Source organism: Phyllostomus discolor, chromosome 2, assembly GCF_004126475.2.
Source record: "Phyllostomus discolor isolate MPI-MPIP mPhyDis1 chromosome 2, mPhyDis1.pri.v3, whole genome shotgun sequence".
In the NCBI taxonomy this organism is placed as follows: Eukaryota; Metazoa; Chordata; class Mammalia; order Chiroptera; family Phyllostomidae; genus Phyllostomus; species Phyllostomus discolor.
Window position 1 is genome coordinate 10,499,058 of NC_040904.2, and position 15,511 is coordinate 10,514,568.

At 52.6% G+C, this 15,511-nt stretch overlaps 1 protein-coding gene across 19 annotated transcripts in view; it reads left to right on the forward strand.

Annotated features, from left to right (window-relative positions):
• PCBP3 (poly(rC) binding protein 3) overlaps positions 1-11,215 on the forward strand; it is a 216,165-nt gene extending 204,950 nt beyond the window's left edge. For 11 of the 19 annotated variants that reach the window (XM_028503716.2, XM_028503681.2, XM_028503733.2 and 8 more), the window contains 5 exons: positions 1,484-1,562; positions 2,243-2,302; positions 5,186-5,238; positions 9,256-9,425; positions 10,458-11,215. In XM_028503716.2, the coding sequence (XP_028359517.1) occupies positions 1,484-1,562; positions 2,243-2,302; positions 5,186-5,238; positions 9,256-9,425; positions 10,458-10,494 (399 nt within the window). In that variant the 3' untranslated portion in view covers positions 10,495-11,215. The remainder of the gene's footprint in view (positions 1-1,483; positions 1,563-2,242; positions 2,303-5,185; positions 5,239-9,255; positions 9,426-10,457) is intronic. The other 8 variants (XM_028503683.2, XM_028503684.2, XM_028503739.2 and 5 more) reach the window with 3 other exon arrangements.
• The last annotated feature ends 4,296 nt before the right edge of the window (positions 11,216-15,511 follow it).

A 15,511-nucleotide genomic window follows, 5' to 3' on the forward strand; every position in this document is an offset into this window, starting at 1 on the left:
GGGTCTGGAATGTGGCCAGTTGTCTCTGAGCCGACCCACCCACCCAAGTGCTGCAGGTCAAGAAGCACCCCAAAAGACAGGGAGACCCCTAGGAGAGGGAACAAGGCTGCATTTCAGGTGCACTTAGGATTTCCAGGAAGGAAAGAGGGAATCAGCTGGCTCTGTGATGGAAATGCTGAGGAACAGTGTAGGAAGGTAGGCCACCCACACCCCAGTGGTTCACATTGCCAAGGTTCTGCCTCAAAGATGTGATCAGGAGGCCACAAGCTAGTTGTGGCCTGGCTTCACACCTCCTCACACTGAGACCCTGACCTGTGGAAGCAGGAGGTGGCCAGAATGACGGTCCAGCACACCACAAACCCCTGCGCCCAGTGGCTGCCCCCGTGGGGCTCAAGGGCAAGGATGGGACAGAAGGCTTGGGGAGGGGGGCCGTCTGGGGCCAGCAGTGAGCCTCCATGCACTGGAAAGAAGAATCTGGCATTTGTCTTAGCGCTGAAGGAGCCCAGATCCTGCAAGATGGGATGGATGTGGGTGCCTGGTCAGATTCTCATTATACCTGGGGATGCCAGCTCTGCTCTCTGAGGGTCCCCACCTACTGACCTCTGGGGGCTTCACGGAGGCCTCCATTCTTGCCTCTTGATGGGTCCAGTGTTGGCTTTGGAAGCTGTGCTGGGAGCATTCGGACTGGTCTTTCTGCTGGGAAAAGGTTCAGGGGTTGAGGACGTTGCCCAGAATGTGCTGTCCTATCCTCAGAGGTATGTTTAGTTTTCATTTAAGAAATGAGGCTCAGATAAAATAACTAAATAAACTGTATTTCAAAGACCCCTCCCCCAAGACTAGTGGCTGAGGATAGGGGACAGAGAGCTGCCTGCTCAGACACAGAGGGTACCAGTGCAGGGGTGCCTTTGGGTACTCTCACACACGCCCTCCACAGAACCTTCCAATGCTACATCCTATCATCTCGGAGGTTACAGGAGGCCGAATGTGAGGCACAGCTAGCCCCGGGAGTGACCCAGGTCTAGCCCAGGAGTGGGCAGGGCAGGCTTGCAGAAGGGAGCATCACATGGGTTTCCCACAGGGCACATGAGCTCAGGGTGACAGCGTGACTGTGAAGCTCTTAGAGGCCCAGTTGGTCCTGTTCTGTGGCTCTCAGACCCTCCCTATGAATCCCAGGGGCCCAGCAGCCTCCCCACTGGTCTGGGGGTCATTTGTCCACTCAGGCCCACGTGGTTAGGAAGTCTGACTGGTTCAGGCCACAGCTGCCAGGGAGCCAAGGAGAAGAAAGGGGCTCAGTGCGCCTGCTGACAACAGCCCATTGGTTTTCCCAGGCCAAGTCCTTGAGTTCTGCTGCGTCTGCCATGTGTTCGCATGGCCCCTCTTTATCTCTTATTTGTACAGAGTTCTGTTACTGCCTTTTTAATTTGGTGTGACTTGTACTCGATGACAATAACCTTCTTAGCTCTCATGTCCCTCCTACCCCCAGCAGTTGACCAAGCTCCACCAGTTGGCCATGCAGCAAACCCCCTTTCCTCCCCTCGGACAGACCAACCCCGCTTTCCCCGGTACGTACCCAGCTGCCCTTTCTGACCTCCTCTCTTCTCACCTGGGGACTTTCTCTCTCTGAACTGGCTTTATCCAGGGCCGTGAGCAGAGCAGGTACAGTTCTAGTTGTGAATGCCAAGGGTGTGTTAACATGTGTCAGTGTGCACATTGCTGCAGGCCAGGCAGGAGGCCTCTCTGTGTCCCCTGAGAGGGTTAGTCACCTTACAGCTGACCGTCTTATGAGAAGGGACGTCTGCCCCATCGAGGGTCTGCCTGTTCTCTGCTGCACTCGGGCATTCTGGGGGCCCCTTCCTGTTGAACGTGTCCATCTGGCCAGCCCTGGAGCCTGTTCTGTCCAGGAGCGAGACCTCAGACAAGCACACGGGGATGCTCTTCCAGTGCACATCGCAGGAGTGACACCCAACAGGAAGGCACATGCCCTGCCCCTGGGAAAACCGAGATAAGCCAGACCCCAGCCCAGCGCATGGCGGTCCTCAGCCCCCCTCTGAGCACAGGGGCAGGGGTGGGTTCCTTCCGATCACACACACAGAGCATCGCCTTGGCAGCCGTGGCAGATGAGATCCCATCAGACGTGCTGGGCTGCCGTACGCCAGTCAGATTTTGAGCTTCCCTAGTTGAAGTGACCTTGCTTATCTCCTTGAGGGCAAAACATTAAATTTGTTTCTTCTTTGCTCTCCAGGAGAAAAGCTGCCTTTACACTCCTCCGAAGAAGCTCAAAATCTGATGGGCCCGTCGTCAGGTAAAACAAAGCACTCTAGTGAAGAGCGGAGGCCTGGGCTCCGGGGGCACAACTGGAGGAGGAGGGGACAGCCCGCGCCTCGGCAAGGGGAGGCCCATGTTGTGGAGACGGAGTCTGTGTGCCCACCACCTTCACATCCATAGTTCCCAGCTTCTGCCTTGGTCACTGCTGGGAGTGATATGGCGGATCATGGGCTCCAGCAGTGCCCATCGTCCAAAGTCCTTGAACATGACAGAGCCACTGTCTGTGTTGTCATTTATTCTCCTAGTGGCACAGTGTGTGGGGGTCTGTAATGCAGACTTTGCTATGATGTGTGCCTTCCCAAAACGTATTTTCTAGGAGGCAGGAGCACACCTTCACTGATAAGAATACTCTGGTCACCCCTTCTGATTTGAATTAAAACGGCCCTGGGATAGTGCAGGGCAGGGCAGAGAATTATAGGTGCCATTACCCAGGGCAAAGAGCAGTGAGGCCACTGGAAGCCTGTGGCCTGGCATAGCAGGTATCCTCTGAGGGAGGGGCTGCCCACTCCCCCTGGAAATCCTGGAACAGAGCAGAAGAGCAAGTGTCCAGTTAAAGGAAAGGTGCAGCAGAGGAGCGTTTCCAGTGGGGTTGGCTGTCAGCCCAGGGGTGTGTTCCAGGCCCCAGGGTGCAGCTGAGGATGAAGGAAGCCCCAGGACTTCATTACAGGCTGCATCTGGGCCCATCTGTGCACCTTGGGACTCACAGGGGTCTTGAGGCTCCCACCTTCCCCTGTGGCCCCTCCCCAAGGCCTTCAGGCCTCAGGGACAGGGGACGCACAGCTCCCTGTGGTGACCTCCCTCCCCAAGGCCTTATGGGACCTGAAGCTTATACGTTCTCAGGCATACACACATTTGCACGCATTTCACATGCATGCGTATGTGTGCATTGCAGCAGATTAAGCCACGTGAGTGTGAGCAGAGGCATTGACTTGTTTGACAGGCCCCTGAAGGCTGATGCCAGCATTGCTTCCAGAGCAGGCTCGGGTTGTGCTGGGGAAGCATGGTTCTTGTCCCAGAGAGGGGATGTCATCATTTTAGGAGAGAGACACCCACCCTGGGCACAGAGCCCTGACACATAGAAATACGAGTTTTAAATGCCATGTCTTCACATTATTAGTTCAATTTTACTTTCCTCTTGAAAAGAAATCTGGTACCTTTCTCCCCTTGATAAAATTGACCATGTTGAACAAACAGGACTCCTGGCTTTATGTCCATCCCAAGCCAGGCTGCTAGGAGCTCCTGTGTAGGACTCAGACAGGACTGAGGAAATCTCTTAAATGACGTTTTAAATGTCACTATTTATAGAATGTGTATTGATGGTTGAACACCAAATAATTGTATTGAAAATGCCTTTATTAAAAGAAGGTAAAGAACAGAAACTCTAGGTTTAGCTTTTACAAAATAAAAATGACGGACAATTCTGGATGAACGGTTCATGCAGCGTCTTCCATCCGAGTCCCCATGCTCAGCAGTTCCCCAGGACAGTCCCATCCTCACAGGGTCACTCACGGCAGTGAGACAGATGGTCACGGTACATCTGGTTTTGGAAACACAGGTGTTGTGGAGGAAGAAGCAGGAAGAGGGGTGGGGACTAGGAGAGGGTAGGAGGTGAGACTGGGCACAGGCCAGCCCCAGGTCCAGTGTCTGGGGGCACAGGGAAGAGGCTGGAACCCTTGGCGGGTTTTGAGTCTTGAAGGCATCTGATCTGCGTTCTGTCGGGACCTCTCTGGGCTATACTGAGAGGCAAGGGCAGAGGAAGGGACCAGTGTGGGGTGTAGGGCTCAGGTTCTGGAATGTTCTGAAGGTACATGAGCCTGGTCTTTGTAGTTAGCTGTAGGTGGCAAGAAGGGGTGGAGCCAGAGGGCTTCAGGGTCTGGGCTGAGCTGTGCCACCCGAGATGCTGGGACCACATGGGGCCAGGAGCAAGAGGAGCAGGGTCTCAGCTGTGGACTTCAGGTTCGGTATGCCTCCTGAGGACATGGAAGTGCGGCATGCAGGGAGCCAGTCTGCCTTGGGCCTTTGTCTCCACTGGTTTTCCCACCCCAGTCCTCCTCTGCATTTTGTTGTCACTGTTTTCAAAGCAAGGGCAGATCTTGTCTTGACTTCTGATAAGCTGTCTTGATTTGCTGGGTCCTAAACTGAGATTTGTCAAGATAAAGATTGGGGCTTGGTGACAAATTAGGCCTGTGTCTTCATCTCCTAATAGGACACCCGTATAGAAGTGCAGTCTTGCAGCAGCCCAGCAGACTGTTTTGGAATCAGCAAAGCACCAGGCTGGAAGAACTGCATGCTGGGCCTGGGTTGCTGGTACTTGAAGCAGGCTGGGTAGCTGCCTTTGGGGAGCGTAGCGTCAGAGGCAGCTGACACCACAGCGGAGCTGGTGGCCAGCAGAGGGGGCTGAGCACTGTCTGGTCAGGAGAAGGAAGAGCAGAGGGAACAGAGAACCCATGGAGGACAGGCACCAGGGTCACAGGGTTGCGCCCTGGGGACCCCATGGAGTCTCTAAGACACAGCCACACCCCGAGAGCTGCTTAGCATGGTGCTTTCTGTGTGCCTGTGAACGGTTTCAAGAGATGTCCCTCCATGTGGCAGAGGAGGGACATCATGATATGCCCAAAAGGAGAAAGTGAAACGTTCTGCTGGGTTTCATTTTCCTTGTTTTGAGAGAAATGGGACTCGGGAGTTGCACTGCAGTAGAGCGCAGAGCTCACAGGGCCCTCGGCCTCCAGCTGCACTGACCCTACCCCTCGAGCCAGCCCCTGGCCCTGCCCGGCCTGTGTGGGCCGAGCGTGGATCAGGCACTGGGGTGCTATGGGAGCAGCCTTCCACCAGCCTAACCATGTACCCTTGGTGTGCCCAGGTCTGGATGCCAGCCCCCCGGCCAGCACTCACGAGCTCACCATTCCCAATGATGTGAGTATGCCCGAGCCCTCTTGACCCTATTTATGACCTTCCCCTTCCTTCCCACATTAAGCAGTTTAATACCCATAAAAGCCCCTGAGATACCAGATTAGAAAGGAGCAAACAGGGGTCTTCAAGGTTTATCTAGAATTCAGAAGCCAGAGCTGGCTGGGAAGCTGAGGGCCCCACCGACCCCATGTGAAGGCACTGCCCTGGTTGAGGGTTGGCCTTTGAAGAATGGGGGCCCTGGGATGGTCTGGCGTGGCCCTGCCCTATGCCCCCTGGGTCTCTGAAGGGTTTGGGGTTCTCTGTGAGTCTGCAGGACGTGGGGATGTGGCGGGTTTGTCTGGATTCCTGGATGTGGTGTCCACCGTCTGTTCCTGCCTGGGCTCAGCTGAGGGCGTGGCCTTTTGAGCTCCCTTCACATTCAGTCCTCTCAGCATCACCCTCTGAAACCGTGGACCATCCTAAGAATGTTGACTCGGATCCCCAACCCAAGACACAAAGGCAGATGTGGGCCATGTGTCCTGGAGGGATGGTTGTCCTGAGCAACGCAGAAAGGCTGCCGTGTGGGGGACACGGGCTTTCTTGCCTTAGAACTACAGCCTTCGGTAACCTTCACTGCTTTTTACCTCACACCAGCCCAGGGGGAAATCCTGCCTCTTCCCTTCAGTAGACGAACCACAGGAAGCACAGACTTGTGGCCTCAGGAGGTGGCCTGCTCTTAGTGTAAGAGGGGTTGGGAGCGGGACACTTGGACAGGCCGGCCCTGCAGAAGGACTGCTCTCACCAGGGCCCCTCGTGCAGCTGCAGGCCAGACTCCTGTATCGGGTGACGTGGCTCCTCCTTCTCAAATGGAGACAGTTTCTGCTTTCAAGGCTCCAGACATGTTCTCCCCTTTGGCTGGTCCTCTAGTGGCGGCTCTGGGCAGCCTGCGAGTCTTTTTACCCACACCATACGTGCAGGTGGCCTCTGCTCTGGGCGTCCCCCTTTGGTAGCCTTTCCCTAAAACACCATTTCACCAATGCCAGGTATCCTGCTCTGATGTGGACCTTTGTTTTAAATCCAAATGAACCTAAAGGGCAAGGGGATAAGCTTGTACGGAGATGTTTCCTGGGTCCCCTCCCAGTGCACGGCCACCACCCTCCTGCCGGGGGAGCTCCTCAGGAGGTGGGTGCCTTCTGGAGCCTGTGTGCCCTGCAGAGCACACTCAGCCCTTCCTGGCAAAGGATCTCGTGCAAGGAACGTGTCCCCCCTAGGCCTCCTGCCACTTTGGAGAGAGAAGGAAGGAAGTAGAATGTGTCTCTTGGGACACTTGCCTGTCATCTTGTCCATTTTTGTCTCTTGGTCAAAGTAAAATCAGACTGAGGGAAATTGTGCTGACACCTACATGTCACCATGACTTACCTGCAAATGAATGTGGTGACCTAAATGATGCACAGGATCCACGACACAGCCAGCCAGCCAGCCCTTGTGGCCATGGGCACCCAGGCTAGGTCAGGGCCAAGAGCTGTGCGTGGAGCTGCCCCCAGCAGCTGAGAGCCTTGTGTTCCATCTCTGATGGTCCCTGCTGTGCCCTCACTGCCTGTTGCACAGCTTGCCTCGCTCATGTCACTGTGCCTGTGGTGTCCCCATGCTCAGGCTCCTTCTGCTGGGACAGGGAACCTTAGGGCTCACACTGGCAACTGTAGGCAGTGTGGTAGGGTAGGTATGCCCCTTGGTTTCTGTGGGGTGTGGCTTGGAAGTCTGGTTAGGAGGGGGCTATGTTATTTGTGAGTTCCTCTCGCCTTTCAAATGTCCAATGAGGCACAAAAGGCTTAGAGGAGGGCTGGTCTCTGGACTGAGCGTCTGAGGAGCCTGGGAGCCAGAGGGGCTGTGTGACAGGGCAGCCTTGGGTTGCAGGGCTGGACTAGCATGCCTTCCACCAAAGGAGCCAGTCTAGGCCCGAGCTGGTGCGGACTTCACGCTTCGTCCAGATTAGAGAGGCCTGTGACTTCTCACATGCCCCTCTCGCTGCTTAGAAGAGTCTTGCGCTCAGCCAGGTGTCAGTGTCAGGGGGCTGCGCTGACAGCTGTGGTTTCTCATTAGCACTCAGACAGCACAGTCTTATCTGGGAGGGAGTGTTTCACATCAGCCACAGACGGGTGGGTGGAGAGCAGCTAAGGGGCCCTTGGGTGTGAGGTCTCAGGGAAGGGAGATGCCCTGAGGCGGAGGGGAAGAGAGGGCTGGGTGTGAGAACGTTTTCAGCAAGAAAATGGAAAGACAGACGTGTTTAAGAGAACTAGGGACGGAGACATGCCAGAGGAAATCTTCCTCAGATGGCTTACTGGAGCAGAAACGGGCAGCCTGTGCAGCAGGCGCGAAGCACTGCGTGGGCCGGGCAGGGCACTCACACTGAGGTGCAAAGGTACTAGAAGGGAAAGTGGGCTGCCAGACAGTTGGTTTCTAGTGGCCAAGGAAGGTGTGAGGACAGAGGGAGGACAAGGGGAGGACCAAGTCAGGGCAGGAAGCTCAGGTGGACTCCTGAGTGTCCACGTCTTCAGGGAACTTAGCTGGCCCCACATTCTCCTTCCAGTTCTGCTGTCCCCGTGCCCGCTGCAGCAGGCCTGCTGGTCAAGTCACTGGCCTTGACTGCTCCTGGTCAGCAAGGAGCTCTCAAGATTTCTCTGCTAGCGGGAGGGTGACAGGGAAGAGCAAGTCAAGGACCTCAGGCTGGTAACTCTGGAAGTCACGGTCCCTAACCTCAGGGCCAGGCACAAAGTAGTAAGGGAGGACGCTGGTGAGAGATGGGCGGAGCCTGGGGAGGTAGGTGGGCCCAGGGCTGTGTGGGCAGGGCCTGGGGAGATGTAGGTAGAGTTTGGGGGACTTAGGCAGGAGGTGGAGGAAGCTGAGCAGCTTGGGGACAGAGGTTTGTCTGGACATTGGGGGGGGGGTTGTATTAAGGTCTACTGTGGCAGTTGGTCTGATCTAGGAGAGTAGCAGAGATGGCCTTACAGATGAGCAGAACTGAGATGTTGTAAGTCACCTCAGGAAAAAGAGGTAGTTGAAATGCACCTGTGTCCCGGTGAGCTGGTGTCATCGCGCAGGTTCAGAATCCCTTCATTTGGAAATGGATTTCCTCCAGCCTAGCCCCAAACCCTGCACCTGCTGCCTCGCTGACATAAGAAATCAGAACTTCTATCACAAGTGCTGACACCCTCGCCCAGGCTGCCACAGGAGAGGTGGATAGGAAACCACCTGCACAGGCCCCACTTTCCAGCCTCTTCTCTCTGTGCTGCTGCTGGGAGCTCTCACTAACGGCCCCCGTGTGAATGAAAGCACTCCGTTCTGTCCATGGACTCAGACTTCCATGTGCAGCAGGGTGGGCTGGGAGAGGCTGCAGAGAGCGGGTCCTGACCTCAGGCTGCACTCTGGTCCCACACGTGGCTGTTCTGGGTCCCAGGGACGCTCTGGCTCTGGTCCCTCTGGCTCCTTCATTCTCCATGACCATCTCCTCCTTCAGCCAGCTGAGTGGCTGGAGGCTACTGCATTCATCCTTGAACAGAGGTCACAGGATGGGAAGGAAAGAGAGCATCTGATATGTCCTCAGAATTTCATCCAATTTTATCAAAAGACAGGTTATAAGCAGCAGTGAACTTCACTCTGCTTTCAGACAAACATCCCACCACTTTGAGAACCCAGCCAAGAAGATGGCAATATGGCCTTAGCCTTGGTGCTTGTGTTGGGCCGCTGGGCTCCACGTCTCTCAGGCCCCCAAAGGACACTGGGCAAGTGACAGCCATGTTGCTCCCCGGTCTCCTGATGTGCTGAGATAGCTTGCAAATAGGTCACCAAGCAGAGCCCTGGCGCCCACACCTCCCATCCCTTCCACAGGGAGGCAGTGCCTCTTCCTTCCAGAAGCAAGGAGTTGGTGGCATGGGGTGGAGACCAACGCTGGGCCACCCATGAGCTTCCCCCAGGGCTCTGCACACTCTGCTCAGGGCCACCATGGGTTCTTCTCTAAGAAATTCCTCTATCCTTTTTTTCTAGCTAATAGGCTGTATAATTGGACGCCAAGGGACCAAAATCAATGAAATTCGACAGATGTCTGGAGCTCAGATCAAAATCGCCAATGCTACAGAAGGGTCATCAGAGCGCCAGATCACCATCACAGGGACCCCAGCCAACATCAGCCTCGCTCAGTACCTCATCAATGCCAGGTGAGTGCAGTCAGTGGCTAGGGCACTCGGAGACTGGGTGTAGAGTGGGCCTCCCCGGGGCGGCTTTTCCCTGGCCCGGCCTAGCATGGAAGGTGCTGGAGAGTCTCCACACAGACATGGGCCTTTCCCACTTCACCTTTCACCCTGAAGGATCTTCAGCGAGGGCCTAGGTGGGATTAGAGGCAAGGGTATTTTCAGGAAGGCAGTGGCTATGCCATCCAGGGCCTGGGGTCAGCCATATACCTGGGTTAATTGAGATTCAGCATAAAGGGTCCTATAGTTTCAGAGACACGTTACTAGGTTATTCTGCTCTTACGTCATGTGTTGTAAAGACCCCCCAAACCTAGACACTTGCAGAGTAGTGCATTAGGGAACTGTGCGAGTGTTCAAGGTTACAAGTTGGGGGAGGTGGGGTCCTGTATCCAGCCAGGGCACATGGTAAGGAGCCCAGAGCAGCAGACAACTCTTCCGACCATTCCTGGGCCACTCACCTTGGCCTCCCTGCCCAGGGCACATTGGAAAATACGGTGTGACCACAGGGAGATGGGACCTCAAGGGGGCAGGAAGGCACCCTGCCTCTCCTCCACCTGGGGCCAGACCCTCCTCCCTACCCCACAGTGTTGGGGGAGCTGGAGGGAGACCCAGGGTAGACAGAGAGGCAGCCCCTGTGGGCAGTGTGACTCCAGTGCCCCTCCCTGAATGGTTGCCATAGAAATGGTTGTGATGGTCTCTGACTATCCAGGTGGTTCTGGTCATGCCTGTAATACGGTGACAGGCATGGGGCATTGGGGTGGGAAGGCTGTGAGCCTGGGAAGGAAGAACCCCTGGATCTGGTCCCTGCTGGTCCTTTTCCTTCTGCTGGGCTGTTGTCTCCAGCTCAGGGCTGCTGAGCAGTGACCTGAGACTCTCGGTCCCATGAAAAGGGAGACATTTGCCAAAGCTGTGAGGATGCCACAGAACGCTGCATTCCCAGTATGATCTCATTTTATGAGATCGCTGTGACCTGTCTCCCTGTGCCTCTGTCTCTTCCAGGCTGACGTCTGAGGTCACTGGGATGGGCGCGCTCTAATCCTGCCCAGCATCCGCCACACCATGAACCCTGGCGTCCACCTGGTTCACGCACCCTGTACAGACAGCCCACCCTTCGCCACAAATACAAATAGAGGTTTTCTTTACTAACAGAATGGTCTATGCCATAGAGGTTCACACGTCGACAAAGCAAGTCTATATCTACAGCTGCCTGTGAGCTGCAGGCCCATCCCTGACTCCGCTCGTTCAGTAACTTCTGCTCCAGTCCGCTCACACGTCCGCATGCAGCACTTACTATGTTCCATGCTTGGGGGCGTTCCCATCTATGACGTTTTAGAAGTATCGTTCCTTAGTGTCAGTGTAACTGTTTTAAGAGTTGGTTTAAACATTTTGACAGCACATCCTATAAGCCGTCCTCTCCTCTACCATCTAGACCCGAGGCTGCCCCGCCCTCACCTGGCCCCACCGCCCACTTTGTTTCCCCTCGCAGCCTTGCTTGTCTTGGCCCATGTGTCCATGCAGGTCTTGTGCTGGAGTCGGGCTGTGCCCTTCCCCTTGTTCTTAGGGAAGGAAAAGAGGGTGCCAGGTGCTGATCTGAGGAGTGATGTGAAGGGGGGGTGCTAGGCCCTGATGTCACAGAGATGTCATGTGTGGGGGGCCACACAGGGGCCATGGGTGGCTTCCGGGTGGTTGGAGGGCATGGACTGACCAGGAAGCGCCTCAGCACCATGTCCGAGTTCAATAAATGTCGTGGGCTGTCCCCACTGGCTCTGGCTCCTCTCTGTGCCCCTCGCTCAGACCCCCTCGTGGGTATGCACACATGGTCACGTGCCTGGTCGCACACCCATGAGACCTGGCCCCGTGGCTACCTGCTATCTAACAAAGCTGATTCTCCCTCACACAAATTAAGACTTTGTCCCGTCTCCCAGCCCCTTCTTAATTGTTTGACTTGCGCAGGTCTTTCTAGTTTTACATTTGCAAAACTATTTAAGTGATAATAATGGAAGATAATGGAAACTCCATTCTTGCCCTTGTTCCAAAGTGCCAGTTTCTAACTTGTGAAACAGTTCTCCCACTGTCTTTGTGAGCGTGGGAGGCCGGGCCACCCATGGTGACCCCAGACACTTCCCAAGGTGTACATTCACACTGCCCCCAAACTGTCTGCTTGGCTCACCTGTGCTCACCTTGAATGAGCCCATGGCTCCTCTTGGATGCTAAAGCCCTGGTTGGGACACAGGTCCCGGGCAGAGGGTGACTCACAGACGTACAAAGACCGTTTACCTCTCCTTGAACCCATCAAGCATGCAGTGGCTGGGGTGGTCTGCCCACCACTCACCTCTTAGCAGGAGTCCCCTTTCTGTCTGCCCAAACTCTGGCCAGACCTTGGGCGCCCGCCCTGTGTGCCCAGGCCTCTGGGACATGCTTCCTTCACCGTCCCTGGAGTCCCCTGGTTGAAGCTGGGTGCACAGAATGGCAGCACCAGGCCACGTTGCACATTGATCGGTTGGTTTAAATCCACTCGATTCACCCTCCCCTGGACCCCCTGACCACATGCCAACCAACACTTGGGGCCTGGAAAGTGGCAGGGATGTGGTGGACACAGGCCTTCCTCTGGGCACCCCCATCAGTATGGGGGCAGCAGGTGGCCAGTAGACAAGGTGAGTGCCTCAGAAAGCAATAGATGGGATAAACCCAGCAATGAGGAGGGCATCAGAAAATCAGAAGTGCAGGGTTAGACAGGCGACAAGGTGGGCTTAAGAAGCTGCGGCCCAGGTGGGTCTGGATGGAGAACAGCAGGTGGAGGGGCAGCTGGCGCCAGGGCTGGGCACCAGAGCTGGTGCAGGTAACACGAGGGCACGGGGCACAGGCTCTGAAGGCTGCAGGCACTGCCAGTAGGTGGGGCCGGGCCAGAGAACGTGGGCTCTGCAGGCATTTTGAAGGAAGAACCAACAGAATTCTTCACAGAATGCAGGCTGTGGAAGAGAGGGTCTAGGCAGACAGGGGGCTCTCAGTCTGGGGAGGCTGCCGGTGAGGTGCGGGACGGTGGGGGAAGGGCGGGGACAGGGTGGTATGCTAACCCACCATGGAGGTGCAACTGGTCTGGTGGGGGTGGGCAGCAGCCCAGGAGCAATTTGGGGAGTGAGTGCCAAGGGGTCTCCATGCAGGATGTCCTGCAGGAGTCAGCACGCGGGGTAGGGGAGTGAGGGCAGGGGCTGTGCCCAGATGGGATGACCCTGTGCCAGGTAAGTCACCTGCTCCTAGTGATGCCCGGCATCCTGAAGTGAGGGGTGTTGTCAGGGTGGGCTTACCCTTGAGTAGACACTACAAATAAAACTGCTACAAACGTTCATGTACAAAACCCAGTGTGGACATGTTTTTCCATTTCTTGCGGGTAGATACCTAGGAGTGAAGTGGCTGGATCATGTGGTGGGTGTATGTTTGACCATTTAAGAAACTTCTAACCTGTTTTCTACAGTGGTTGTACCGTTCCACACCCCCCCCACCTGTGTGGGAGTGCCAGTCCTCCCCCCACCCTGCCACCACACACACACCCTCAGCAGCCTCTGCCAGCTCAGTCTTTCATTCCAGCATCTCCGTCTCCGTGAGTGCGGAGTGGCGCCCGGCTGTGGTTTTTATTTGCATTTCCCATGACTGATGATGTTGAGCATTTTTTCATGTGCATGTTTGCCATCTGTTTCTTCTTTACTGAAGTGTTCAAATCTTTTGCCCATTTTAAAATGGTATTGCCCATTTGGTATTCTTAGTGAGTTTTGTGAGTTCTTAATATATTCTGCATATTCATTCTAAAGTACATGCTTTGCAAATATTTTCTTCCAGTCTGTAGCTTGTCTTTTCATTCTCTTAATGCTGTCTTTTGAAGAACAAAAGTTTTTAACTTTGATGAAGTCCCAACTGTTAATTTCTTCTTTTATGGGTTGTGCTTTTAGTGTCATAGTTAAGAAATCTTTGACCTCAAATCACAAAGATTTTCTCATTTTTCTCTTCTAGAGGTTTTGTCATCCCCCCTCTGAATTGCCTTTGCACCTTATCAAAACTCAGTTCCCCATGTATGTGTGGGTCTGCTTCTGCCCTCCGTGTTCTGTTCCATCGGCCTGTCTGTCTGTCTTTATGCCAGCACCACACTGTCTTAACCGCTGGAGCCATGTAAGTCTGGAAATCAGATAACAGTGTTCTTCTCAACGTTGTTTTGACTATTATTCTAGGTCCTTTTTGTGTTTCCATGTGAATGTTAGAATCAGCTACTAATTTTCCACAAAAAAAAATCTGCTGGAGTTTGGGTTGAGATGGTGTGGACCCATAATTAAGTCAATGATAATTGACAACTTTAACAATAAAGAGTTATTTAACCCATGAACAGGTGTATCTTTCCATTTTTTATATTTTAGTTTCTTTTAACAATGTTTATATTTGTCAGTGTACAGGTTTACAAATATTTTGTCAGACTTATCCTGAAGTATCTCGTATTTTCTATACTGTTTAAAATTTTTAACTTTAGTTTATACTTGTTCATTGTCAGTATATAGAAGTACAATTGATTTGTGTGTATTAATCTTGTATCTTACAACCTGTGCAACACACTACAATTGTGAATTTGTCTATTTCTCCTTGCATTTCTATTTTTACTTTGTTTTGAAACTACTGTTAGGTGCATAAATGTTTAGTATTATGTCCTCTAGATCACTTAACTCCTTTATTATGAAATTACCTTCTTTGCCTGTAATATTACTCTCTTCTCTGATATCCACGTTGTCTGATATTAACACAGTCACTGTAGCCTTCCGTATATTAGTGTTAGCATGGTATGTTTTCTCCACCCTTTTTACTTTTACCCTAGTTGTGTCTTATATTTAAAATTAGTTGCCTTTTTAATCCAGTCTGATCATCTCTTTCCATTGGGATATTTAGAACATTTCCAATGATTATTGATATATTCAACATGAATATTGATTGATATATATAGATTTAAGTCTGTCATATAGCTATCCTGCCTTTGTTCTTTTTTCTTCATTTTCTGACTTTTTCTGGACTCACCTAATATTTTTATGATTCCATTAGATCCTTTGTTGGCTTATTAGCTATACCTCTTTATTTTGTTATTTTGATTTAGGATTTGTAAACATCTCACAATCTACCTTCAGGCGATATACTACTTCAGACATGCACACGTAAGAAACTTAAAAGAGCCTCCTTTCACCTCTCCCCTCATGGCTTTTATACTCTTGTCTTGCATTTGAATTATACATATGTTATAAACTTCGCATTATGTTGTTGCTATTTTTATAAAAATTTATCTTGCCCTGGCTGGCGTAGCTCAGTGGATTGAGTGCAGGCTGCGAACCAGGCATCGCAGGTTCGATTCCCAGTCAGGGCACATGCCTAGGTTGCAAGCCATGACCCCCAGCAACCGCACATTGATGTTTCTCTCTCTCTCTCCCTCTCTCTCTCTCTCTCTCCTCCCCCCCTTTCCTCTCTAAAAATAAATAAATAAAATCTTTAAAAATTATCTCATATTTTTAAAACATTTTATAAGAAAACATCTTAAATATTTACCCATACAGTTACCATTTTCAGTGCTCTTCACCTCTTTGTGCAGATCCAGATTTCTGCCTGGTACCCTTTTCCTTCCGCCTGCGGGCAGTCCGTACCACGTCCTATAGTTCAGGTCTGCTGGTGAGGAGTTCTTTCAGGAATGTGTGTGTGGAAAATCTTTACTTAACCTTTGCTTCCGACAGGTTTGCTTGGGTTTTGGTTGTTCAGCACCTCATAGGTGTTGCTCCACTGTCTTCTCACTCGCATTGTGTCCGACGAGAAGTTTGCAGTGTGTCTTTTTTTTTTTTTTTTTTACTGGCTGTTTTTAAAATCTTTCTCTTTATTGATCATTTGAGCCATTAGTTTATGGTGTGCCTGATTATAATTTCTCAAGTGTCTCATGCTTGTGGTTTCTTGAGCAGCTGGGACCTACATGGTTGATAGTTTTCATCAATTGAAGATACTTTCAGCCATTATTTCTTAAAATACGTTTTATGCCCACCTAT